Raw genomic sequence first — 27,149 nt, 5'->3', positions numbered from 1 at the left:
ATTTCCTGCAAACTATTGCGACGTTTCAACAAATTGAAACTAGCAGTTCTGTAGGGACGAGAGTTGTACACGTAAGTACAAATGTTTTCAAATGTTGGATTTAAAAGAAAAACTAAACTGAAGTCAACAATACGTTTTCACTAAAACTTTCTCTTTTCTCTCTGTTGCTATTGGCCTACATTTTTATAAATAGGGAATCAGATCTAACTCAGTGTTCTGTACTTTGAGCTGTAGTTCTGTGCTGGGAAATGAAACACAGCAACAGCTGCAAAATTCTTCTAAATTAGACTCCATCCTAGTGTTCATCTGGACCAAAGAATCAATGTTGTATATTTGACTCCATGACTTCTGAATTGCAGTTACTCAGTGACTTAGTTATCAGTATGATCAGGCTGTAAAATATTTTATATACATTTGGATTAACAAAATAAAATATGCATCACCATCCTTGCCATTAGGGATCATTGCTAAAGATTGCTCTGCATGTTTACATTTATATTTATAAGAGCTCTGATGGCACATAAGAGGCATGGTGATGCAGTGGTTAGAATGCAGTATTGCAGGCTAATTCTGCCGACTGCCAGCAGTTTGATTCTCACCGGCTCAAGGTTGGTTCAGCCTTCCAGCCTTCCAAGGTTGGTAAAATGAGGACTCAGATTGTTAGGGGCAATATGCTGACATTTGTAAACCATTAAGAGGGGGCTCTAAAGCACTATGAAGTGGTATATAAGTCTAAATGCTATTGCTAGTGTTATTGCTATATTGCCTTGCATTTACATAGCACATCAGACATGTGCTCCATATGGCTAAAGTTAGGAAGCAAGGACAAGAAGTCTGCAAATAAAATTATTGTTGCTGCTACTAATACATACAGCCTAATTTTTAAATGTAAGTTGCAGCAGACTTCTCTAGATTAAATGTGCAAAGATGTGCAACCTGACAATATACAAAAAAACCCACCTTGTTCATTTTTTTTGCTTGAAATCAAGAAATATTCAAGCTCTGAATCATATGTTTAAATAATCAAAACCATTTCAAATGTCATTCACTTGACTCTTCCCAGGAACTACTTAGCAAAAGAATGTGTAACATGGGCAGTATCATTGTTTAGAAGGGCTATTTATGCATCATTTATAGTTGCCATTATTGTAAGCTATGAAGTTTGCTTCTCATGCAGTTGGAATCCTTAGGACAGTATTTCTGAACCTTGACAACTTGAAGATATGAAGACTTCAACTCCCAACTTCCAATTTTGGAAATTGAAGACTATATATCTTAAAGTTGCCAAGGTTGAGAAACACTGCCTTATGGTATGGTGTAAATGTGACTACTCTTTGTTTCTGTGTGTGCTTTTGTGTGCATATGCAAATGTTCTCACATGCCATTTCACCCATTTCATTTGGCAAGCTAATATAATAATAATAATAATAATAATAATAATAATAATAATAATAATAATAATAATAATAATAATAATAATAATAATAATAATAATAATAATAATAAAGTTGGAAGGGACCTTGGAAGTCATCAAGTCCAACCCCCTGCTCAGGTAGGAAACCCTACACCATTTCGGACAAATGGCTGTCCAGTCTTTTCTTAAAAACTTCCAGTGTTGGAGCATTCACCACTTCTGGAGGCAGGTTGTTCCATTGGTTAATTGTTCTAACTGTCAGGAAGTTTCTCCTTAGTTCTAGGTTGCTTCTCTCCTTGATTAGTTTCCATCCATTGCTTCTTGTCCTGCCCTCAGGCGCTTTGGAGAATAGCTTGACTCCCTCTTCTTTATGGCAGCCCCTGAGATATTGGAACACTGCTATCATGTCCCCCCTCGTCCTTCTTTTCATTAAACTAGACAAACCCAATTCCAGCAACCGTTCCTCATATATTTTAGCCTCCAGTCCCCTAATCATCTTTGTTGCTCTTCTCTGTACTCTTTCTAGAGTCTCAGCATCTTTTTTACATCATGGTGACCAAAACTGGATGCAGTATTCCAAGTGTGGCCTTACCAAGGCATTGTAAAGTGGTACTAATACTTCACGTGATCTTGATTCTATCCCTCTGTTAATGCAGCCCAGCACTGAGTTGGCTTTTAACAAAGAGCAATTCTCATGAACTCCCAATAGCTAGAGAATTGAGTCAGCACTGTGCTGCAGCTGCCAAAAAAAGCCAACACAGTTGTAGGCTGCATTAGAATTAAGTTCACATGAAGTGTTAGTACCACTTTATAATGCCTTAGTAAGACCACACTTGGAATACTGCATCCAGTTTTGGTTGCCATGATGTAAAAAAGATGTTGAGACTCTAGAACAGTGCCTCCCAACCTTTTCTATACCCCGCACCCATAGAACGCATCTGATATATTCTCGCACCCCTTACAAAAGTTCAAAATAATGGCAACAAATTATGCATATACACTATAATTTTAAAAACCCAAGTTGTCGCACACTCTGGAATATTGCCTTGCACCCCCAAGGGGTGCAAACACCCCTGGTTGGGAACCCTTGCTTTAGAAAGAGTACAGAGAAGAGCAACAAAGATGATCAGGGGACTGGAGGTTAAAACATATAAAGAATGGTTGCTGGAGTTAGGTATGTCTAGTTTAATGAAGAGAAAGACGAGCGGGGACATGATAGCAGTGTTCCAATATCTCAGGGGTTGCCACAAAGAAGAGGGAGTCAAGCTATTCTCCAAAGCACCTGAAGGCACGACAAGAAGCAATGGATGGAAACTAATCCAGGAGAGAAGCAACCTAGAAGTAAGGAGAAACTTCCTGACAGAGAGAACAATTAACCAGTGGAACAACCTGCCTCCCGAAGCAGTGAATGCTTCAACACTGGAAGTTTTTAAGAAGAGATTGGACCGCCATTTGTCTGAAATGGTATAGAGTCTCCTGCCTGAGCAGGATGTTGACTAGATGACCTCCAAGGTCTCGTCCAACTCTGTTATTTTGTTATTATTTCCACTAAGCTGGAAAATTGAGGTACAGGTACTCCTCAACTTACAACAGTTCATTTAGTGACTGTTCAATATTACAAGGGCCTTGAAAAAAGTGACTTAGGAGCATTTTTTTACCCTTGACCACTGCAGATTCCCTGTGGTCATGTGATCAAAATTCAGATACTTGGCAACTGACTCATATTTATGATGGTTGCAAGGTCACATGCTCCCCTTTTGCGAACTTCTGACAAGCAAAGTCAATGGGGAAGCCAGATTCACCTAACAATCATGTTATTAACTTAATAGCTGCAATGATTAACAAATGTGGCAAGAAAGTTCACACAATGGGCCAAAGCTCACCTAACAAAAGGTCTCACTTGGCAACAGAAATGTTGGGCTCAATTGACGTTGTAAGTCAAGAACTCTTAACTTCTTCATGTTGGTGATTGCATCATTATGTTTTTTAATATTATTTTATTAATTTTCCAATTTTACATTTAAGTATTTTTTTAAAAAATACTTAATTGCATCATTATGAATTAGGGATATTTAAGGAAGGACTAACCTTGGTTACAAGGGCAGCTCTCTACAAATTCACACTATGAATTCTAAACTGACTTCAATTAGACAATCCTAGTCACTTCTTTCCTGCATTAACTAACCAATAATTCTTTAATCAATTTGCAGGAATTTTGACTGTCAAGGTGGCTTCATATTGGGGTACAACCTGTGCCTTTCAGATAGGCATAGCAAGACTTCCTTTTTTGTCTTCATGTCTGGCAGGCATAGCCTTAAAATTAAATATTGTTCTCCTTTTTGAGTTTCTACAAATTGTCTCTTTCTAAGCAGCTTTTTTCTATGGCACAACACTTCCCTAAGGACAAGCTCAGCTCTGTGACTTTAATTAAAAATTAAGAGTCGTTTCAATAAATAAATAAATAAATAAATAAGCATATAAGGAAAGGCTGCTAGAATTGGGTATGTCTAGTTTAACGAAGAGAAGGACGAGGGGGGAACATGATAGCAGTGTTCCAATATCTCAGGGGCTGCCACAAAGAAGAGGGAGTCAAGCTATTTTCCAAGGTGCCCGAAGGCAGGACAAGAAGCAACGGATGGAAACTAACCAAAGAGAGAAGCAACCTAGAACTAAGGAGAAACTTCCTGACAGTTAGAACAACTAACCAATAGAACAACCTGCCCCCAGAAGTGGTGAATGCGCCAACACTGGAAGTTTTTAAGAAGAGACTGGACAGCCATTTGTCCGAAATGGTATAGGGTTTCCTGCCTGAGCAGGGGATTGGACTAGATGACCTCCAAGGTCCCTTCCAACTTTACTATTATTATTATTATTATTATTATTATTATTATTATTATTATTATTATTATTATTATTATTATTATTATTATTATTATTATTATTATTATTATTATTATTATTATTATATAGTTAATGTGTCCTTCCCCCCCCCCACATACCTTTTGTCCTCTTTTGCAATTGTCCATGTCCTCATTTGTCTGTTCAGATATCTGGCAACCCTACCTTCAGATGTACTAACGGTGTAGATTTCCAAATTCCCAGCGTGTCATGCCATTGCCACAGTGACTAGGAATCCAGGAGATTGTACTGTAGTACCCACACAGATGATGGACATTTAGTCAGAGAAGACTGAGGCAGATAATAATATTGAATTCATCCCTCGCATTTGGTCTATGTATTGTTTAAACTGTATGAGGGATTCCGGGCATGCAAATGGAAATGTAATTACTCTTGCCACTTCTGCTTTGAACCTGTCTTAACCGCTGTTCAAGCTATTGTGAATATTGAGTTCAGTATTTGTGACTTCTCAGACAGAATCTGCTGGCAAGGCAATTATTAAGTTGAAGGTTCAGAGGAAAATGCTGACATGGGGTCTCAGAAACCTTAGATGAGCAAAGAACCTGCTGACTGAAAAAGTTGGTAGGAGAAGGCCCAAGGGAAGATGAGGGATAATCTCACTCAAGATCTCAAGAAATACGGGATGAATAGATATATTTTATCAGCAAAGCAGAGAAGGGAAACAATATTCTTAACAGATTGAGATCTAAGTAGAAGGATGGCCAAGAGTGTGTATCAAAGAATGTATTGGATTAAAAAAGCATATGGGTATTTGTGTGTGTGTGTGTGTGTGTGTGTGTGTGTGTGTTTTGGGGGTAACTAAGGAATTTCAGAATGAAGCTTTCAGAGTTATTTAATAATTTTATACTGCCTTTATTACTTTATAAGTAACTCAAGGAGCAAACATACATAATACTTCTTCATCTTTCTCTTTTTTTCCCTCACAACAAGCCTGTGAAGTGAGTTGAGCTGAGAGAGTGAATGGGTGGCCCAACGTCACTCAGCTGGCTTTCTAAAACAGAACTAGAATTCCAAGTCTCCTGTTTTCTAGGCCAGCAACTGAACCACTACACCAACCTGGCTCTTAGATACTTTAAAGAGTAGCTCCACAGAAAGCACATTGTAGCAGCCATTCATGATATAATAAGAGTGACTTAAAAGGTTCCCTTAAACCAAGCTCCCTACTATTAACTATGAAATTGGTTTCCTATATCAGGTCCAGCCCTGCTTACCTTTTTCAAAATCCGCTAGATTCTACTCCCTGCTGAAGTTTGAAGAACAGGTAACTATCAGCCCATAAATTGTTGGCCCAGTGGGTGGAAATGGATTCTTTGCTATTGTGGCCCTCTGGATTCTAGGAATCCAATAAGAGGTGAGGATTGAGGGGCCTTCCCAAGCTATGAAAAAGTAATCTCATTCAGCCCTGGTTTCCTATTGGATCTCCATTTGATTTTTTTGTAGCCTATCATCAAGCTTAGTGAATGATGAATAATGACTGCTTGCTTAGAGTTAAAGAAGGATAAAGTAGAGCTAGGTGTCACCAATATATTGATGGCACCCACTCCAGTGTTCCAGATACCTTTATTGAAGCATTGTACAGCAGAAGTGTCAAACATGTAACCCACAACACTCCCAGGTGTGGCCCAGATCAGATTAAAATGCAACTGGGTGATATTTAGGAAAATAAAATAAAAATACAACAAAATAGCAATAATATTACATTTTGAAGCTCAATAAGAATAAATATAATGACCAATCACCCAAACTCCAGGCTTGTGACTCAGGAAATGTCCTGCATAAACTTGCTTCCTAAGCTAAATTGCAGCAGAAAGGATAGGGCTAATGAGATATGAGATATCCAAGCAGGCAAAGGAGGTCATGGATAATTGGAAAGAAGCAGTTCACACTAAATTGGACGTTGCATTACTCAAACTCACACTAATTGTGACCTCTCTGTACTTTTGTCCCAGATGACTGGCAGGCAGGCAGCCCTGCACGGTTAGGTGACCTGCTCCGGTCTACAGTGTTTCCAGTGCCTGAAGGAATACCTCTCTCCAAAACAGGTGGAATGAATTCCTCGCCTTTCTTTAAAAAAAAAAAAAAAAAAAAAGCTTGTATATTCTCCCTCCAAGAGAGGTTGAATTTCTTTCTTTCTTCCCTCCCCAAAAAAGTTGAATTGATACCTGTGGAGTTTCAGTCTGCTCAAGGTCTAGGATCATTACTAACTTTATAGAGTTGCAAAGTTTTTGTAATTATTCATAATTAAAGTTTAAATAAGTGCAGAATACAATAAAAAAAAGTGGGGGACAAATGAAAGAGAGGGGGTGATTCAAATGATTTTTGTATACAAGTAGTCCTTGACTTACAACTGCAATAGGAACCAGAGAATTCATCGTTAAGCATTGCGTTTGTTGCGTGAGGCAACATGTGATCACACTCGATTTCACAAACTCTTTGGCTGCAGTTGTTAATCAAATTACCATTGATGAAGTGAGACATCACATGACTGGGATTTGCGCCTTTCCCTTCCAGCTTCCCCAATGACTTGCTTGTCAAAATCGGCTGGGAAGATCACAAAGGCTGACACTATGACGGTCATAAGTGAGAGGACCAGTCATCATTTGTTCAGTGGCATCATAACTTTAAAAAAAAGTTGGGTTAAGAAGGGTTGTAAGTTGAGGATTGACTATAATGCTTTTCTTTCTTTTCTTTTCTTTTTAATATTCTTGTTTCGCAGCCCAGACATTTTACCTTGGTTTGGGGAAAGCCACCTAAAACATTTTTTCTTTCTATACATGGGATATCAGAAATCAGAAGGGACGTTTTTGGGCGGTGACAAGCAGGGCTAGGAAGAAAAAGGGGAAGTCGGCACAATAATTTAATGGTCGGCTGGGAAGAAGCTCAGAGTGCGAACTGTGTGTGTGAATATGTAAACACACATAGATGCATACATACGGTAAAAATTCAAGTGCATTTAACATATATAAATATAGTTAATTTGTAATAATAAATGTAATAATGATTTTTTAATGTATTTAATGTATTGGTTATATCTAGCCCAGGGTAGGCAACCTTGGCTCTTTTATGACTCGTGGACCTCAACTCCCAGAATTCCTGAGCCAGCATGGCTCAGCTTGGAAATCTCTCCCTTTCCCCTCAGCATGGCTGGCTCAGAAATTCTGGGAGCTGAAGTCCACAAGTCATAAAAGAGCCAAGGTTGCCTACCCCTGATCTAGCCTATCCGATTGTTGTTTTGATGTATTAATATAACAATAGATGATGATGATATATTTCTCCTGTCTTTTCTTAGATATATAACTCAAGGCAGCCAACATATCTAATATTCCTCCTATTCTCCTCACAACAATTCTGCGGGGTAGGCTGGGCTGAGAGAGAGGGACTGATTCAAGATCAGCCAGCTGGCTTTCGTTTCATTTAACCCTTGAAAGAGGTCTAGAACTCACTGTTTTCTGTTTCTCAGCCAGCACCTGAATCATTATTCCAAACTGGAATATATAAACAAATACACCTGGGTAGTTTTCTAAGTCAAAATACAACATACAGGATCGTTATGCAGGGTTTAGCGGTCCCTGTTTCTATTTGAATTTGACACCACTGCTGTCCAGTAGTTCCCAATATAATATTCTGATAGGATGGACAACAATCATTTCAGAACAGGGCCTCAGGCTCTGTTAAAACTCTTTAATGGAGTTTTTCCCCTCTAAAAAATGTTTGAAGATGACATGGTATTAAATTGAACTTTCCTCCCCTAAGCTGAACTATATGTGGTGTTTTTTTTAACTCTCAAGGGATTGCCAGGATAAAACAGAATTCTAGCTAGTCCAAAAACCAGGACATAGGAAAGTCCCACAATATCACCTTAGAGATGCATCCAAAATATTTCTAGGTAGAAATTCCTTATCATCACTCAGAGTTTGCCTCTGTTTACAACAGAGCCTAGCTGGGCACTCTGTGCTGCAGGCGGTCAAGGTCTTGTGGCAAAGTCTGATAAAAATGACAATATGCTGTTTCAGCAAAAGTTTTCCTTACTTGCAACCTTGCCACCCTCTCCAAGGTGGGGCAAGAATGACACTGTTCTTACTTTTCCCATCATTCTTCCTTGTCTCCTGCCTTTCCAAAATAATTCTACTTTCTGTTCTTTGACCTATATCTTTAAGCAGGTTGCCGGTTACCATGACCATGAGGAGTTTGTTCTCGAATCCCAGCCATTATGTCGAAACTTTTCAAGTCTTCCTCAAGAAGTCAACCGAACATCAGTGCATGCAGGACTTCATTGATAAGAAGCTGCCCCAGTTAATATCCAGGTTAAAAAAAAAGGCAGATACGTTGTTAGAAATGTTTGATAGATGCTTTCATACATGGGATCATTGGGAAAAGACTAGATAATCGCAAAGTAAAATTGTTCTGGTTTCAGGTTTTTGTTGGTTTTAATGTTTCAATTGGCTGAGTTTTATATTAAAATATGAACTTTATACATCTTTTAATTTTGGGTTGGGAGCTGCCCAAAATTAGTTGAAAGATGGGTGGCTATATAAACATTTTAAATAAATTTAAAAAAATGTGAGTGAGCATTTTAATGTATTTAGTTGTGTGAAACTCCACTTTTCATTCTACTTCACCCGATCCACTTCTTTTCCTTTTTTAAACAAAAACTAGTGTTTATATTTGTTAATTTATTTGCTTATATCCTGCCTTTATTATTTTTACACATAACTCAAGGCGGCGAATATACCTAATACATCTTCCTCCTCCTATTCCTATATCCAGAGACTTCTCTTTGAAATAGAGTTTGCCCATCAAAAGAGAGACTTTATTGTTTCTATATTTGCAAACAGAACTTAAATACATACTGATACCCATTCACGTGTAATATACAACTTCTATAGTTTATAACTATTTGGAGTTGATAACACTGTAGCTATTAATCAATCGGCTTTACCTTCAACAAAAGTCTGTTTGGTGTTGCCATAAATGTTCTCATTCTTTCCTTTGCATGTTTTAGAAAAAGTCATATTGTTGTCCCCAACATGGGACAAACAAACAAACAAACAAACAAACAAGTATATCCTGCTTTCCTCCAAATGTTCTGAATAGAATATCTAATACAGTATATCTTCACACTAATCTTATAAAAAAGAAATTATGCTGAGGGAGAGTAACCTGCTCAAGTCATCCAGGAATTTCATGGTTGAGAATTGCTGAGCCCAGACAGTTTTTCCAAATTCCTGACTAGATTCCTCACTAATATTGGTTAGAGGATGCTTGCAAATTTCCCATCCAAAGAAGAACTCCCTAAGGCAGAATTATTGAAAAGCCCAGTGGGGCAAATCCTTTCATTCTCTTGAAAAGTTATCCAAGTCTAGGAAGCCAAGAAGACTACATATTACTGGAGAAATCATTGTACAATGAACATCAGATTATTGTTATACAGATCCTTTGGCCACCTGAATCAGCACGATATACTTTACCCATAAAAAGAATCCCAAAATCTCTTCTCCTTTAAAAGAAATACAGAGAGCAAACCCTCTTCCATCAGACTCAATGAGAAAAACAATAAATAAACAGGAGAACTTCTCCCCACAGCACTAATGGATCTCTCTAGCAGTATTCAAAATTCTCACCAATATATCCCATTGGCATTTTGTTTGTTTGTTTGCTTGCATGCTTGTTTGCTAGTTGACATGTTCATCTAAAGGAGCTGAAAGGCCTCAGTGCTCTTGTCTGCTACGTAGTTGAGTTTAGGAGTAAGCAGTACATACTTCTCTCTTTCTGATAGCCTGAGTCACTGGCACTTAAACTTGTTCGTAACCGCAAGTCTGCAGTCCATCTGCATAGCCCCATCTTGAGCGCCATTTATGAGCCACATCGAGGCTGAAACAAAAGACTGGGAAATGCCTAGAGGTCATTTTATAGAAATGCATGTCACTGGACTTCTTGAACAGCTTTGATGTTATGAATTTGTCCTTCCCTCCTAGCATCAGTAATGGAAAAACTGAAATCAACGTTCTAAGCGTTGGTGGTGGTTCAGGTGAGTCAAAATACAAAGATGTTATTTAGCATTCTGAATTATGGATGCTATTACATATGCAGGATGTTATATTACATTCAATTTAGGTTTCCTATACTTGGAGGAGCTCAGAAATGATTTAAAATAGACCTTCTGGCAAAATGATGTTCTACCATGTGGGGATGAATGAGCAAAAAAGAGATAATGAGAATAACATGAAAATTAAACATATATATATATATATATATAGAATCAGACACTCTCAGATACACTGAGTTTGTTCAATATAATTCTGCAAAAGCCTGGGATATTGGCTAGCCAAAAAAAAGAAAAAAAGAATAGGATGAGGCTTTTCCATTTCTTCTTCTGTATTTCATTTCTTTTGTGACAAATGACTTTTTACGCATATAGGAAAGGCCTCCTGGATAAGGCCAAAACTCATCTTAGTCTAGCATTTCGTTTCTCAGGGTGACCAACCAGCTTCTGTGGGACTTGCAGGTTCTTCAGGACTCACATTTCACTAGTGAAGGCCCAGAGTAAGGGAACATTTGCCCAGCTTCAGTTGGTACAATAGTTACAATCCTTTCTGACCTTTATGACAGTGACTTATGCCCTTATGACCTCAGGTTTAGACTAGTGTAGCACACTTTATACAAGGCTGTCTTTGAATAAAGTCTAGAAAGCAAAGTGCAGTTGTACAAAAAGCAAGAATCCAGACAGTGAAGGTGATGTGTCACTTTACCACACAGCACCAATGATATTGTCTGCCAGTAGGTTTCTAAATAATCTTTTGGTGTTCATCTACATGCCTCAGCTCCAGGACCATTTCCTCCAGCTAGACTTTTCCTATTCTGGACTATCACGCCAAGAGCGAATCTTTAGGGTCGCCAACCCATCAAACAAACAAACAAACAAATCAGGGGGAGGGGGTAGAGTTTGGAAGCAGATTTTCTTGGTGGTGGCCCCAGCACTGTGAAACAAAACACTCCCTAAAGTTCATTTAGTCCCTATTTTGCAGGCTTTCCAAACAGGGTAAACATTCTTGTTCTGACAGGGGTTTGAACAGTACTGATATTAGGTGGCTTTTTTTGTTTTAATTGTTTTTAATTACATTTGTTTTTATCAAAATTATGCATTTTATTGGAAATTCATGGATGCTTGAATTTGCTATCTATTTTACTTCTAGAATTTAGTTTTCTTTTATTTCATTTTCAAGTGATTGAGTCATTATGGCTTAAGTCGTAAATTATTACGGAAACATTTAAAACCAAAAAAATGAATAAGAGCAATTAAACCTTAAACCATCTTCCCTTACTCACGATGAAGAACTCAGTCCATGCTGTAGCAGTAAAATGAGCTGCTGGCATCCTTATTTGTGAATAAGGATTGACCTCACTTTTTTTTCTTCTGTTTTTGGAATGGTATGGTTTTTGTGGTAAAAGACAAAATCTTTGGGTTGAGACAAAGACAAAGGGCAAAATGGAGAAGGGATGTTAAGTGCTATTCTATGGGTACCATAATTCTATGCATAAACTTTCTTGGCTCAAGAGAGCTACATTACATTTTGTGTAATAGATCAAGCACCCCATTCTGAAAGTGGTAGAGCCAGGACCCAGTGTTTGAGGCATCTGTGTGTTAAGGAATGAAATGGGCACCAGAGACTCCGCAAGACTTTTGCTCACTAGCCCCCCTCTTCAAAATAATGCAAAGGGGGGGGCTCACCGTTCTGGAGAGCTGCCATATTGATCAAGACAGGCCACTCTTTTTCACCCAAGTAAATCACCCATGTAAAGTCAAACCTTCCTTGCTATGAAACAAATATTTGCCTGTAGTTTTAAAATCAGTCTAATAATTCTAATATCTAATAGTCATTAAATCAATGATAATCACGGAAGTGGGCTCTTTAAATACCATACCATACCGTTCCATACCCCAATTTTGTTATGTTATTCACTGGATACCATCAGCAGAAAGATTGCATGACTCATGAAAACAGTGATATTTATTTGTAAGCTTGTAGCTGACAGCTGGAAAATAAGAAGCAAGTAATAGGATTTCAGATGACTAAGAATCTAGCCAGAATTGGCTATTTTATAGGATCCGATGAGCTCCATTATGTGATCCCCATTCAACTATTAATGTCTGTGTTAAGCTACTTGTATGCAGCAGAAGTTACCAGAGTTACCAGACCTACATATGATAATTTAGCCCAGTTCCTAGGTCCTTTGTTATTTTTTTAGTGGCAAGGTGTCTGGGCAGCAAAGAACAAAATTGAGGATCGCATGTAGAACATGGGATGCTAGTTGTTCAATAGGCTCCAGAGTTTTGACACATTTCTTATCATTTGAATGATTTAAAATCATTTCAACTCTGTTACTGAAGAAGTCCTTCCCAGTGTTCATTATACTAGTGTTGACAGTCAGTATGGAAAAGTTTGCAAGAGCAAAATGCTACATTAGCAAAAACTAAGGATGTAGGGCAGGGGCTTCAAACTTGGCCCTTTTATGACTTGTGGACTTCAACTCCCAGAATTCCTCAGCCAGGCACGCTGGCTGAGGAATTCTGGGAGTTGAAGTCCACAAGTCATAAAAAGGCCAAGTTTGAAGACCCCTGATGTAGGGGGTCTCACTTTAAATGGTCATATAAACAGTGAGGTAGTGTCATTCCCATCTATAAGAAAGTGTGTTCCTCTTACAGCTTATTAATATGGCCAACTCCATCCCCTTCTAATCACAGGAGACATTTACCGTGTGGTAAAATAGTGACTCTATTCTAAACAATCTATTTCCTTGAAAGGTTTAATTGGTAATTTAATGGTGAACATAGTGGTAGCCCTTTAAAGGTAATTGTATCAGAGTCCTTAAATAATTTCTAGAGCTTTAACTGATAGTTGTCAATTGATTTTCAGGCTGCCAGGGAACTGGTTCTGAAATGCCCCAAAGCCCTTGTTTGCATATAAATAACTAAATGAACTCAATTAAGGTAGAGGATTAAATTACAAATCAGAGAATTTGAGGTGATGAGGAGCTTTAAAAATAACCGAGGGCAATGGATTGGTTTCTTGTGAATGGGAATGAATACATTATCCAGTCGATCAATAAAAATATAAGACCTTCGGATGAGCTGATAACAGCTTCAGTTATCCCCAGTCAGCCTGACCATATTGGCTAGGAATGATGCACCTGAAGAGTACTAGGTTACAATGGCTGCCTTAAGATAGTTCAATAATGATTGAATCTGGCATTTGCTTCTATCTTCTACATGTAAGTTTAAGAGGCTTTTTGACCAAATCCAACATAAATATAATGCTATCACATGCAGTGCCATCAGCATTTTATTTCTTTTTCTTTTCTATTATAATGAACTGTTATTGCATTGTGACCTTAAGCCTCTGTTTAGAATTGGGTAGCACTGAATGGCTGCCAGTTATGAGTAGGTCTATCAGTCTACCTATTTCAGCCTCTGAGTATAATAGATCCATTCTACTTCTTTGTAAAGAATCGTATACATAGGTTGAGATGATGGACAGATGGATGGATGGGTCGATGGATCCTTATTGAAGTATCTCCTAAAAGTGACACAAATGATAGATTTTGTAAAGCCTTTGTATGTATCTATGATGTAACAATCATAGATTGGGAATCAGGAAATTTTGATCCCAACACTTTGAAAAAGATATTATAGAGCTAAGAATACATGGAAGATGGTCAGTGAAAATGATGAAAAATAATTTGCATAGGAATAAAAATGGTAAGTAAACAAGGACAAGATAGGGAAATAAAATTCTATATCTGGCTTGGAAAAAGCAGATTACTTTTTTCTCCTCTTAATGAAGCATATGGTGAGAGATTTAAGTAGAACAAAGGTAATACGTTTATACACAAAATATAATAAAAATACATTTGCCATCATATGTGATGGCAGCAGACTTGGGACAGTTTTTAAAGTACATTAAACAAGTTCATTAGTATAGAGCTATTAATTAGTAGTAATCATGGTGGTTCTTTATCACCATCATGATCAGAAGCAGATTGTTTCCCAATTCCATTTGCTGGTGTAACACCAGTGATAGAGTACTATTTTACTCACATTTTGTTTGCCAGATTCATACAAGTTGTCAAAAGAATGACTAGCTACATCTTTAGTCTAGCCCAATATAGTTGTTCTAATATTCAGCCATCATAGTGGAATTGTCCTAATAATGATGGGATGTAACTTGATAATTATAGAGCAATGCTTTTCATTTGTCATTCCCTATATGCCATTTGGAAACTATTTTAACATTTGTACGCGAACCAAGTAAACCCACAAACACTTCTATATATTAGTCCGGTGTCTTTGTTCTTCTTTGTGTCCTAGGAGAAATTGACCTTGAGATTCTTGCAAGATTACAGTCGGAATATCCTGGAGTGATCATTCATACTGATGTGATAGAACCAAATGCAGAACAAATAAACAGTTATAAAGGTATGCTTAATGCTGCAGCTTCTGCTGAGCACCACGTCATTGATCGGTTTGCCTCTTGGTGTTCTAAAGTTCGTTATGGAAATAACATGCTATTGAAATGTTTCTCTGAAACATCCATTTATCACATTTCCACTGAAAGGGAGGAAGAGATACAGCCTGATGTTTCTCAGCATGATGGCAAGCCAGAAGGTGCAAATCCCTGCTTATGCGACAGCAAACACAGTGCGGTATTAATGCTACTGAAATGAAATGGGATTAACTTTCTGAAACTTCAAGCCAGGACACAAATACTGGTTTTCCTCCATGAGTTGATATTAGCCAGGACAAGGCTGCTTTCTTGAGACCGTTGGCGCTCTTGGAATTTTGAAAAACCTCAAAATAGGCTGCTATGCTGTCTGACGTTGTATGTGTCCTGCAATCTGAAAACCCTCATTTAGTGAAAAACATATTAGCTGGTTATTTTTGCCACCTTCCCAACTCCGTTCCAACTGATTTCTGACTTTTTATAAGCGGGTAGGTGGCAGCCAAACAAAGAAAAATGCTTCCTATTTAACTTGTCAGGATGCCTGTAAGGCTTTCTTAGAAATAAAGTGAAGCTAAAAGCTGGCATATGCCTTGCCACATGCTATTTTCTGCAAAGGCTTCTGCACTGCCGTGCCTGGTAGATGCCAAGGGTGGTGTCCGCAGACATAGTGGGTGCCAGTAGGGATCACATTTCCTATTCTGCTACGAACTCTGTCTTCGTTTTACAAGGCTACCCACAACATGACATTAAGGTTGGCTACATACTTAGCAAAATTCACATTTCCATTTAGGGAAAGAGTTCCTGTCCTGTTGGTTTTCAAATCATCTTGGGTAGACAGCCCAGAATTTTTGACATATTGAGAGACATTAGTTTTCTTCTCATTCTTCATTTTCCCACCGACCTTGTTATCAACTGTCTGATAATGAAATAAAAAGCAGTCTAGGGCATGTTATCTTCACTGTCGATATGGATTACTGTAGAATGATGTCTGCGCTTAAAATGCACACTGAGTTTACTGTGGGCATAGAACCTAGGAGCCGATAATGGAAGAGGACTGAGCAACAGCTGCGGCAGTTTTAAAAGTGAGAAATACTCACACCTAGACAGTGCACGCATATATAATGCACACCACATACGCTACTAAATCCAAAGTAATTACTACCGAGCAAGAAAAAAATAATAAAGCATCACGGAAACCAGAGATACATAACAAAATCATCATCCTGTTGCTGAATCTTGACAATGTCTCTAATGCTGCCTAAAATACCATTTTAATAGCCTTTCTGAATGAGAAAACACTGCTTTACACTACAGCAGGGGTAGGCAACCTTGGCTCTTTTCTGACTTGTGGACTTCAACTCCCAGAATTCCTGAGCAAGCATGGCTGGCTCAGGAATTCTGGGAGTTGAAGTCCACAATTCAGAAAAGAGCCAAGGTTGCCTACCCCTGCACTACAGGTAGCCTTTAACTTACAACACTTCATTTAGTGACCATCCAAAGTTACAATGGCACTGCAAAAAGTGACTTATGACCAGTTTTCACACTCGCAGCATCCCCAGGGTCACCTGATCAAATTGTGGCCGTTGGCAACTGGAGCATATTTATGATAGTTGCCGTGTTCTGGGGTCATGTGATCCCCTTTTGTGACCTTCTGACAAGTAAAGTCAATGGGGAAGCCAGACTGTGTTACTAACTTAACAGTTGCAATGATTCACTTAATGGTTGTGGCAAGAAAAGTTGTAAAATGGGGCAAAAGTCACTTAACAAGTTTTTTTGTTTAGCATCCTTCTGGGCTCAGTTTGCAGTCATAAGCCGAAGGCTACCTGTACTAGAGAGGAAAGAACCTGCCATAGAAAAACATGATCTCTGGCCCATCCCATCTTGCCACTTTACAAGTAGTGGCACTTTACAAATAGTGGCACTTTACAAATAGGTAAACTTTCCTGAGGTGAGTAAATGGAATGGACTATTTCTACCTGAAGGAGGTTTCCTGGAGAAACCTGAAAGTCCACTCTTATAGGTAAAAAAATAGCATTTTATATTGAATCCAGAAGCTCATTGAAGCCTATAAAGCACGTCCAAGACCTGGGTTATTTGGCAATATAGCATTCCTCATAGCCTTGCGAACTATCTTCAAAGGCAGGCCCATGTAAAGCACACTTTAGTAATGTGGTGTCCAGTAGGAAATAAATAAAAAAGTGTAGGTTAGAGGGGAAGGAATAAGCAAAGAGAGAACATTTCTCATCTTCACAGGGAGGTATCATAATCAGATCCTTGAGAAAAGTAATATTTCATTTTCTGCATTAAGTCAGCCTCTGTGACATTCTGAATGCTCTCTGCATGGACTCAGGACTTCAGATCACGTAACAGAACCCAAAATAATGGAATTGCGGTTGAAACGGTCTTACAGCATCAGTGATGGAGATCTTTATTGCTTTCGGAGCGAGAAGGAAGCCATGTCCTTTAACGAGTTTTCAGAGGCAGAGCAAGCAAGCACTGTCCCCTTGCACTGGAAATCAAGAGAATATTGCAAATCAAGAGAATACTCCAATTGTCTCAATGTCCCTTAGTTTTCAAGATGACACTGAAACCAGAGCTGATTTCACAAGGAAATGTCAAATTACAGCACAGAGGGATTAAGCTCTAGGACAGTCAAGATTAGGGAATCTGTGGCTTTTCAGTTTTTATGAAATTACAACTTCTATTAGCTATACCATGGTGGCTAATTGTGCAAGATATTAGGTATTGTAATTTCATAACAACACTACCAATTTTCATCTTTCTAGAGTCAAACCAAGCTTCCAATATTTTTTTTTTAAAGCCAGATTTAGGTTATATGAAAATACTGAAGTGTAGTAATCTTATCTCATCTTAAATGTTAGCAGTTTTATGGTAAAACCCTTTGGGCATTTTCAACTCCATTTATTTTAAATCATGTTTTCCAAAATGAGATAATGTGAATACATTGTTGTCTATATTGAAGTCATGCAGATATCAGAGATCTAGACCAGATTCTAGAAATATAGCCAAATGTACCTCCTCTATATTAAAATGAACTGAAGACAGCAGCCCAATGGCATCAATGTCATATTAAAAATATATGGCTTTCAGCTGTTTTAAAAAAAAGACTGAAATGAAAATGTATTCCATATTTGCAAATGAGATAAACTGTGGAGCTATCACATTTCAGAATGTGTTGCAAAGGCATCAGATCTCAAGAACATAAAGTTCACTTGGCACAAGGAGACATCCCTGGAATATGAAAATCGATTTATGGACAGCAAAGAGATGGGAAAATGGAATTTCATCCATATGATCCAGGTAGAATGAAGCATATTATATGGCCAGACAACTGTTAATGAGACACTACATTAATGGGCTACTTTTCATGCATGGTGTGTTGCTTTACCATTACAAATTTGCTCTTCTTATTTATAAACTATTTTCTCTCTGTGTGTAGTTTTAGCTTCCCAATCTGATAATTATATTGCTTTGTAGTGATAGGGGAGACATAACTCAACATACGGAGAGGAAAATTTTGCAAATATTTAAATTACAAAATATGCAACTTATCTGAATATGTCTGCAAACCCATTTCACCTTGAAATGATTCTTCTCATTTTCAGATGCTGTATTATGTAAAAGACATGCGAGCTACCATTAGGTTCTTTCATGGCCTCTTGGAACCTGGGGCCAAACTCCTCATTATTCTTGTTTCAGGTAAGTTCAAAGCTGAGTCTTAAAATATCTGATTTGAGTAGTTATACTGCAGATAGTCCTCGACTTACCACAGTTTGTTTAATGACTGTTCAAAGTTACAGCAGCACTGAAAAAAGTGACTTATGACCATTTTTCACACTTATGACCATTGTAGCATCCCCATGATCACGTGATCAAAATTCAGACACTTGGCAACTGGTTCATATTTATGACAGTCTCAGTGTCCCGTGTGATCATGTGATCAACTTTTGCGACCTTCTGACAAGCAAAGTCAATGGGAAAGCCAGATTCACTTAACAACCGTGTTACTAATTTAACAAATGTAATGATTCACTTAACAACTGTGGCAGGAAAGGTCATAAAATGGGGCAAAACTCACTTAACAAAGTCTCAATTAGTAACAGAAATGTTGGGCTCAATTGTGGTTGTAAATCGAGGACTACCTGTATTTTATTTTTTATGTAGTATTGAACTAGTGGTCCATAAGGTACACTATATAAAAAGATTACATTGGCCACCAGGAGGCACTATATGTCCACTTTCATCCTATTTGGGAATTAACAGATGTGTGTAGCAAGATGTTATTCTGTGGCAGAAGTGGGCAATTAATTTTCCCAAGGGGCCACATCAAAAACTGGGATTAGGTGGATAAGCATGCATGCATGCACACACATATGTAAAAAACTAGACTAGTTATTTGTCAACTGTTTAAACTTTGATCCAGAAACTGACATATGAAGCCATAGCCATAGCAATAGCACTTAGACTTATACTTCATAGTGCTTTACAGAGGTTTACAGAGTCAGCATATTGTCCCCAACAATCTGCATCCTCATTTTACCGACCTTGGAAGGATGGAAGGCTGAGTCAACCTTGAACCGCTCAGAATCAAACTCCTGGAGTGAGCAGTGAGTTAGCTTGCAGTATTGCATTCTAACCACTGTGCCACCACCATCCAACTTTTCCCCATGTGCTCTCTGTCCCATAGTACGTGTAGTCATGTTGCTATTTCTTTGAAAGTAAGACTCAGATATGTCGCCAGGTATGGTGCTCCCCATGTAGATAGTGAAAACCAGGTTATATTAAAATATTAGACTTTATTTGCTGATCTTTCATTTTATGGATATAAAGAGTGATCTACAAAAAACATTATAAAGTGACTGTATCAATATAAAGATAACCCCAAATAATTCATTAGTCCCATTGAACTCAAATTATATTTATTGAGTACCAGAGGAAAAAAGAGGAAAGGCACAGGGTCTGAAACACTTAACTCATGGGGGGGGAGGGGAAATCCAATTTCCATTAATGAATTCATTCATGTGTTTAGAGATTTTTTTCAGAATGGCACCCATAACACCTGATTGCATGTGACATTAACCAAATAGCTAGAAAGTTCTCTCCAGCTATTTGGCTGCTCATCTCCATGTTATAACTCTTCATTTCATCCAAGATTGTGGTGCTGGGTAAAAAGCCTGCACTAGGATGGTTACGCCTGAAACCTGAATAAGAAAGATGTATTCAGGTTATCTGAAAAATGAAATACCAAAGATTGTGACAATGAAGCATTTGTTTTTATCTAGAATAGAATAGAATAGAATAGAATAGAATAGAATAGAATAGAATAGAATAGAATAGAATAGAATAGAATAGAATAGAATAGAAGGGACCTTGGAGTCCCCTGCTAGTCCAGCCTCCTGCTCAAGCAGCAGAACCTATATTGTCTCAGACAGGTGAATGTCCAGTCTTCTCTTAAAAATCTCCAGTGATGGAGTGCCCACGATTTCTGGGGGCAAGCTGTTCCACTGGTTGATTGTCCTCACTGTCAGTAAGTTTCTCCTCAATTCCAGGTTGTTTCTCTCTTTGATCAGTTTCCAACCATTGTTTCTCATCTTTCCCTTTGGTGCTTTGGTGAACAACCTGGTCCCCTCTGCCTTGTGGCAGCCCCTCAGATACTGGAACACTGCTATCATGTTGCCCCTTCTTCTTTTCTTTAGACTAGCCAAACCCAAGTCCCGTAGCTGTTCTTCATATGTTTTAGTTTCCAGGCCCCTGATCATCTTAGTTGCTCTTCTCCAAATTTTTTCCAAACTCTCAACATCTTTTTTGTGATATGATGACCAAAATTGGCTGCAGTATTCCAGGTGTGGTCTTACTAGGGCTTTATAAAGAGGTCATATTACTTCGCGTGATCTTGATTCTATGCCTCTAGTCCTGGGTGAGCAAAGCAAATAACATTTTTAGGATTAGTGCCTAATGCAAGTCTTATGGGTACAACCAGCGAAAGTTAAGCACTTTCAGGTTTCATTGATTTCACAGTTTGCATCTGTTACTCTCAGGTTTATGTTGTGAATAGAACAATATGTACACAGAAATGAGGGGAGGGATGGAAAAGAGAGTTGGGATTATTAAATACCGTTCACAAAATAGCAGCCTACTAATACAGAGGAATTATCATGACAGCATCTACACAACCCAACTCAGTTGGATTCCAGGCTGCCCATGAACACAAATACACGCTTTCTCTAGATTTTTGAAAGAGTTATTTATCCGGTCATGTTTTCAGTGAAAACAAAAACAAGATTTTTGTCAAATGCTTAACCTGTTGTAGTGAAACATTGCCCTTTAAGCTGGAATATCCAAATTAGGGACTATTTCTCATCTCCCTAACTTCAGCCACATGGTTATTCTTGTAAATGAAGAAAAAATATGAGTCTAACACTTTTTAAAAAAATCACATACATATATACACAGAATAAGAAATGATGAAGGGCATTATTGTATCCAAAGCACAGAGACATGTATACAAAAGAGGTACCCTAAAGAAACAAGACATCTCATGCACCAGATATATGTCTGGGCCACCTCTTTGTGGACAGAAGATACATCATTGAACACCCTTTCCTCTTAATATGTGCATGTTGAAAGCTAGTTCATCAGGGAAAAGACCATATTAGATATCAAGTGCTGACTTTATACTTACGAGAGAGATGTGGTCTTAAAGCTGTTTTTCAGAATAATTAGTTATACAGTAAGTACTTGGGTGCAAAACATATCTATACAACAAGCCAAATTTTGTATTGATAATCCGCCTTCTGCTAGTATGCCTTGAAGCACCTGAAGAGAAAAGGGACCTTTTACAAGAAATTAGAAAAGGAAAAAGAAAAAAAATAATGGGTAAATTTACCCTGACCTGGTTTTGAATATTTTTAGTTACAGATTTTTTTAAAACTCAAAACATTTTGCTGCCCCAAGTTTGGCACTCTTGTTCCATTTCTCTCTTCTCCAGCATACTTAGCATGCACAAGGAATGCAACAGGCAGGTATGCATAAACTCTAAGTCAGAGGTGTCCAAACCTGGCAACTTTAAGACCTGTGGATTTCAACTCCCAGAATTTCCCAGCCAGCATGGACACCCCTGCTCTAAGCTAACTGAATCTAGGGCACCTATCTGAAAATGTTTATGGGGGCATCCATTGGAACTGAGTTATATCCTTGTGTAATTTTTTTTTCTGCCAGCAGTTCCTCACCTGAGTAAAAAATAGCAAAAGAAAGAAGACAACCAAAGACAATCAATTAAGGAAAAGATGTGAGATTCCATCATTCAGAAAGAATAGTGTGATGTTCAATAGAGTAGATAAACATCAAAAGAGGTGAACAAGCAGAGGAACAGAAGAAGCCTTTGCTAAAATAAGACTTTCCTGAACGTAGTCAATAAAACAACATCTAGCACTTTTGTACCAAATCTTATGTGAAAGCTTTCTGGTGCTACTCGTACCGATTCACCTGTTCCCAGTGAATTGTGCTCAGTGTGCTGTTTGCCTCCTCATCTACCATGTGAAATGGAGAGTAGGAATCCGATAAGAAACACGGGGGACATCAGATCCGCCCATATTTCAATTGTCGGTGAAACCAGGCCAGCCATGAAGAAAGATATAGGGTTGTTTTTAAAGATAATATCCTCCTCTCACAGCCAGTTTGCCACAAAGTCTTAAAAAACACCAGTCTAGCGCCATATGTTGCATCTACAGGGAGTGATTATAATAATGTGCCAGTCAGGTAGTGTATAATTGCTCCGTTTCAGAAATGGCATTGAGTCACACAACACTGACACCAGCGCATTCCTTGCAATTAGTGCTCGGCATTCATTTCCCACCACTGGGGGAGGGAGGGAGAGACAGGGAAAGAATAAATAACACAAATTTGCTGTGTGGCATCCATTTAAAGCTGACAATGTTTATGTTTCCGAAAGAAACTCTTTCAAGACAGACTGTTTTCCTTCAGAAAGAATAAAGAAAAAAAAAGGCAGACAAGTAGCTTTATTAACATTGGGGATTTGCAGTCATACTTCTCAGCAGGCCCTCATTAGTCCTGAATTTATTGCTTTCCTATCCAAAGGGGCCAGGAGCTTTGGCTTTTTATAAATGATTCACATCAGAAATGCTGAATCATGCCACCGAGGGTACCAAATAAATGAATTAGCCTGGTGCCCCTTCCTACTGTTCCTGCTAATATATTTCTCTCTCTCTCTCTTTCTCTCTCTCTCTTTCTGTGGTATCATATGTATACCTAACATGCGGCCAATTTTTTAAATAAAAATAGCTCCCGTTTCACTGCAAGGGGTTGCAAGCTGGGTGATCTAAGATTGCCAAGCATTTTGAATAACTCGGGACATCTTTATACTAGAATTTCATGAGTCTGATGGAGGCCTCCTATCCTGTCATCTTGTCATTCTATGCAACTTCATGAAAACTACATTAAAGTCTCATGTAGCCCGGCTTATTTTAGGCCTACTCTAAATCAAGATGATCCTTTGTCAGAAGATTGGTATCATCTTGCATCTCAGTCTCCGTAGAGGCTTCTGAATTAATTACAATTGCCTACGTAGGCAGCATATATAAGTCGATCTCTCAGCTAAATCATACGAAAGTTAATTAGATTTCAATTAACCATGACTGAAGTTGTACCTTGATGCATACATGTACTAAATGGACTTCGTTTCCAGTAAACATCCAGGATTAGGCTGAATGTACTATTTTCCTGCTTTAATGGACTTTCACGAACCTTTACCAAATTTTGGGAATTAAAGTCTAAAACATTAGGCAGGAGAAAGCTGACTTCATCTCTATCAAAATATTTGTTTATAAGATTTCGGTTTCAAATTTTGAAAGATAGTACACAGTCTCTGGACTCCATTTTAAAGCTGATATATTCAAATGATGTTAAACAGGGATCACAGCTGCTCCTTGAGTTATGACCATGAAGGCACCTGCCCATCACAGATGTAAGTCATGACAGTCATAAAGTGGCTGACCCATGAGACTGACCCAATTTTATGACCTTTTCTGAGGTGATCGTTAAGTGAAGCAGTGGCTCACTATGGGTGTGGTTTTGCCAAAAACAGAAATAAATGTTTTTCGGCAAAACCATTGTAAAATTTGATCATGTGATTGTGGGATGCTACAAACAGCTGTAAATGCAGTCTGGTTGCCAAGTGTCTGAGGTACAGTCACATGATGGGGGGGNAGAGAGAGAGAGAGAGAGAGAGAGAGAGAGAGAGAGAGAGAGAGAGAGAGAGAGAGATGTTTCCATATGTTCTTGTTGTTCTACCAGACACATAAATAGCCATCATTGTAAGAAATCATTTTCCCATCCTTCAGAAATGATATATTTTGATGCTATATGATGAGATACCTAAGAAAAGGCAATTGTTTACATAATCACTTATCCCAAAATCTTTCCCTCCACATCTAACTTGATTGCAGATTCAATCAAGATGACTTTAAATCTGAATAAATGTAAACTAAAGTCATTTATCTTTTGGGAAAGTCAAGAGCTCTTGAGAGAGAGAGAGAGAGAGAGAGAGAGAGAGAGAGAGAGAGAGAGAGAGAGAGAGAGAGAGAGAGAGAGAGAGAGAGAGAGAGAGAGGTGAAAACACCCAAATCCTTCTTCCTCTTCCAATAAAAGCATTTTATTTTAAATGTACAGTTAGTTATGTGTGGTGATCAAAGCCTTCCACTGCTAGAATGATTTCACTAGCCACCATGGGCAATTGCTTCCAAAGTGGCTGTTCAGCCCAGCTCTAAACCTGTTCTTCTAGACAATTTGGAGATTTATCAACCAGTTTCTGATTTATTTTTATGGGTTGGTGAGGAGTCAGTCATGAGATCAACTCTGGCCTCAGTGATGCTCCCATTCGTGGTTGGAAATAAACCTCAGCTTCTCAATTATGTACAAAGCTTCAGCAGCATTGAGAGAGATTGAAAAGAGGAAGAGGTCTCCTTGGAAATATATAATCACCCCAATTCTGGAACATGTAATGCCACCCCTGTTCATTAGGAATAATGTTCATAAAGAAGGCCTCTTTAATTGGTTTGCATATTGAACCAACTTGGACCCAGATTTGGGGTTTGTGCCTGCAAGTGTCAAAAAGACAAGATATGTGGCAACTTTCTTATCTGAGACCCTCTCTGGTTTCAGCCTGGCACATTCCTTTTTTGCCAATAACTTGTTGCCAAAATCTTTTCTTTTTCTTGTTATTCCACCCACATTTTACCTCATGTTAAATCTGTGCAGACTGTCTCCGGTACTCCTGGACCCATGCGGTGAATTGATTTTCTTCTGATTTCTCCCCAAAATGGATCTTTTCCAGTTAAGAATTAAGATGCCTGCCTGATCCGATGCTATTTGCTACATTCTCAGTTTTTCTCTCTTCTGTGAGACTATAATCACTCTTAAAAACCCCTAAAGAGCATGGCCACTGAATAAGATTGCCAGAAATTTAGGGACTTACAATGCAAATATATCTGGAAGGAACAACATGGAAAATGAACCTGAACTGTATTTGATAGAATGAAATTTCACTGCTTTGGTTTTTCTTTCTGTTTCAAGCCTTGGGTTTAAAATGTGGGAAATCCATTCATTGCAAATTACATGTATAACCCAGACAAACAAACAATAAATAACAGCTTAATCAAGCAACCACCGAGATAATTCTCAACAACACTGACAGGGCAAGCTCCTAGTATACAAACAGACAGAAACCCACCCCCCTCTCTTCTAAAACTGATGATGTTACTGTCATGTGTCTGAATAACGAAACACTTAAAAGGACTTTCAGGCATGTTTTATCCTAAAAGCATTTATTAAGGTCACAATACGTCAGCACAGCATGGTGGAAATGCTTAGGTCTGCTTCTCTTCCGTTACGCATAACATTCCAAGCATTTTCCACTCCCTTATTGTAGGGTCATGGTTCACATCTTCCAATCAACTTGGAAGATGTGATTTACTTCCGGTTTCTTCCTCCCGGGCTATCCTTATGCTCCTCCCTCTTTCCCAGTTGCTGGTTTAACTATATATATACCAGACAGTTCTGCACATTGTCAAAGCAAGAATATACAGTATTTGCAGCATTGACAGTTACCTAGTTAGGTAATGAAATGTCTGCAAAAAAACAACCAAGCTCAGAATGCACCAAGGACCCCACAGTTCAACCCTGAGCTATAAACATTCTCTTCTACTGGAACATGTATAATACAAATAATTTGTCACTTACATGTTTGTGATATTGTTTATTTGGCAGGACGCAGTGGCTGGGCCAAGTTGTGGAGGAAATACGGTCATCATTTACCTCCGAATGATCTTTGTTTATATATTTCTTCTGCTGATGTTGAAGAGATGCTTGATGGTTCTGGACTGAAATATCAGTCTTACGAGCTTCCATCAGACATGGACATTACAGATTGCTTTAATGAAGGGAGCAAAACTGGCGAACTTTTGCTTGATTTTTTGACAGAAACCTACAATTTCAGTAAAACTGCCCCTCTTGATCTAAAAAATGAACTCATTGAAGATCTTAAAAAGCCTGAATACAGTGAAAGGAGAGGTGACAAGTATTTTTTTAATAACACCTTGAGCGCAATAATGATTGAACATTAAAATGGAGAGACTTACTTACATACCTAATATCACTATGAACTTGTTTAATATTTTAATAACTGACTTGTATGTGAAACCTGAGACAGATACAGACAGAAATACTCAAGTGAGATATAGTATTTTGTGCCTTGCATTAGAATTGTTAAGAGTATAGATATGTGTTTGCAATGTTGCAGAGGGACACCTTATTAATAAATTAAAACTTACCTTATTGGGCTGCCTATCATTATTCCTATGTGAAGGTCCTATGTTGAGATGATGAATCAGATCTTGAAAAGGCAAAAGTCTATATTCATCTGGTTTATCAAGAAGGTATGGTTGATTCATTCATACATCTGATGAAAAAGTGCCTCAATGTCTTTCAAATGATGTCTTTAAGATTCTTTTCTTTAAGGATCTGTATGACACATATGTTAAAATTATGCAATGACTTTGGTTCTACCTTTTAGCATCTGGCTCTTTTAAAAGGACCTATACAGGACAATAAGCTAGGGAGAAGTGCAAAATATTCCTTAAGTGGACTTGTTGCCAAGACATGAACAATGAGCCCTTTAAATTGTACTCAAAAGCCTATTGGTAACCAGTGCTGGGCTCTCAACCCAGGGGGTAATGTATGAACTCCATACATGAACTCCAACTATTGAACTGGCTGTTGCA

At 38.2% G+C, this 27,149-nt stretch overlaps 1 protein-coding gene across 4 annotated transcripts; it reads left to right on the top strand.

The window, feature by feature from the left end:
• HNMT (histamine N-methyltransferase) lies at positions 1-26,857 on the top strand. Of its 4 annotated transcripts, none has more exons than XM_015814117.1 (8): positions 1-71; positions 6,283-6,375; positions 8,494-8,637; positions 10,309-10,361; positions 14,700-14,807; positions 18,023-18,153; positions 18,459-18,552; positions 26,137-26,857. In XM_015814117.1, exons 3-8 carry the CDS (start codon positions 8,507-8,509, stop codon positions 26,490-26,492), a joined length of 873 nt encoding a protein of 290 aa, XP_015669603.1. In that variant the 5' UTR covers positions 1-71; positions 6,283-6,375; positions 8,494-8,506; the 3' UTR covers positions 26,493-26,857. The 4 variants fall into 4 exon arrangements, with proteins under 4 accessions (XP_015669603.1, XP_015669602.1, XP_015669604.1 ...); XM_015814116.1 differs by having other exon boundaries at positions 8,491-8,637; XM_015814118.1 differs by lacking the exon at positions 1-71 and having other exon boundaries at positions 5,371-6,375; positions 8,491-8,637.
• The last annotated feature ends 292 nt before the right edge of the window (positions 26,858-27,149 follow it).

This window comes from Protobothrops mucrosquamatus, unplaced genomic scaffold (assembly GCF_001527695.2).
Source record: "Protobothrops mucrosquamatus isolate PMUCROS unplaced genomic scaffold, P.Mucros_1.0 scaffold220, whole genome shotgun sequence".
In the NCBI taxonomy this organism is placed as follows: Eukaryota; Metazoa; Chordata; class Lepidosauria; order Squamata; family Viperidae; genus Protobothrops; species Protobothrops mucrosquamatus.
This window is presented reverse-complemented; position numbering and strand designations above follow the sequence as displayed.

What these genes read in the sequence shown, in the direction of transcription:
- HNMT (XM_015814117.1), top strand. Translation starts at nt 8,507, where the DNA reads ATGACCATGAGGAGTTTGTTCTCGAATCCCAGCCATTATGTCGAAACT. An exon ending in CTGCCCCAGTTAATATCCAG is followed by an intron (nt 8,638 to 10,308) that starts GTTAAAAAAAAA and finishes CTTCCCTCCTAG; the next exon opens with CATCAGTAATGGAAAAACTG. An exon ending in AAGCGTTGGTGGTGGTTCAG is followed by an intron (nt 10,362 to 14,699) that starts GTGAGTCAAAAT and finishes TTTGTGTCCTAG; the next exon opens with GAGAAATTGACCTTGAGATT.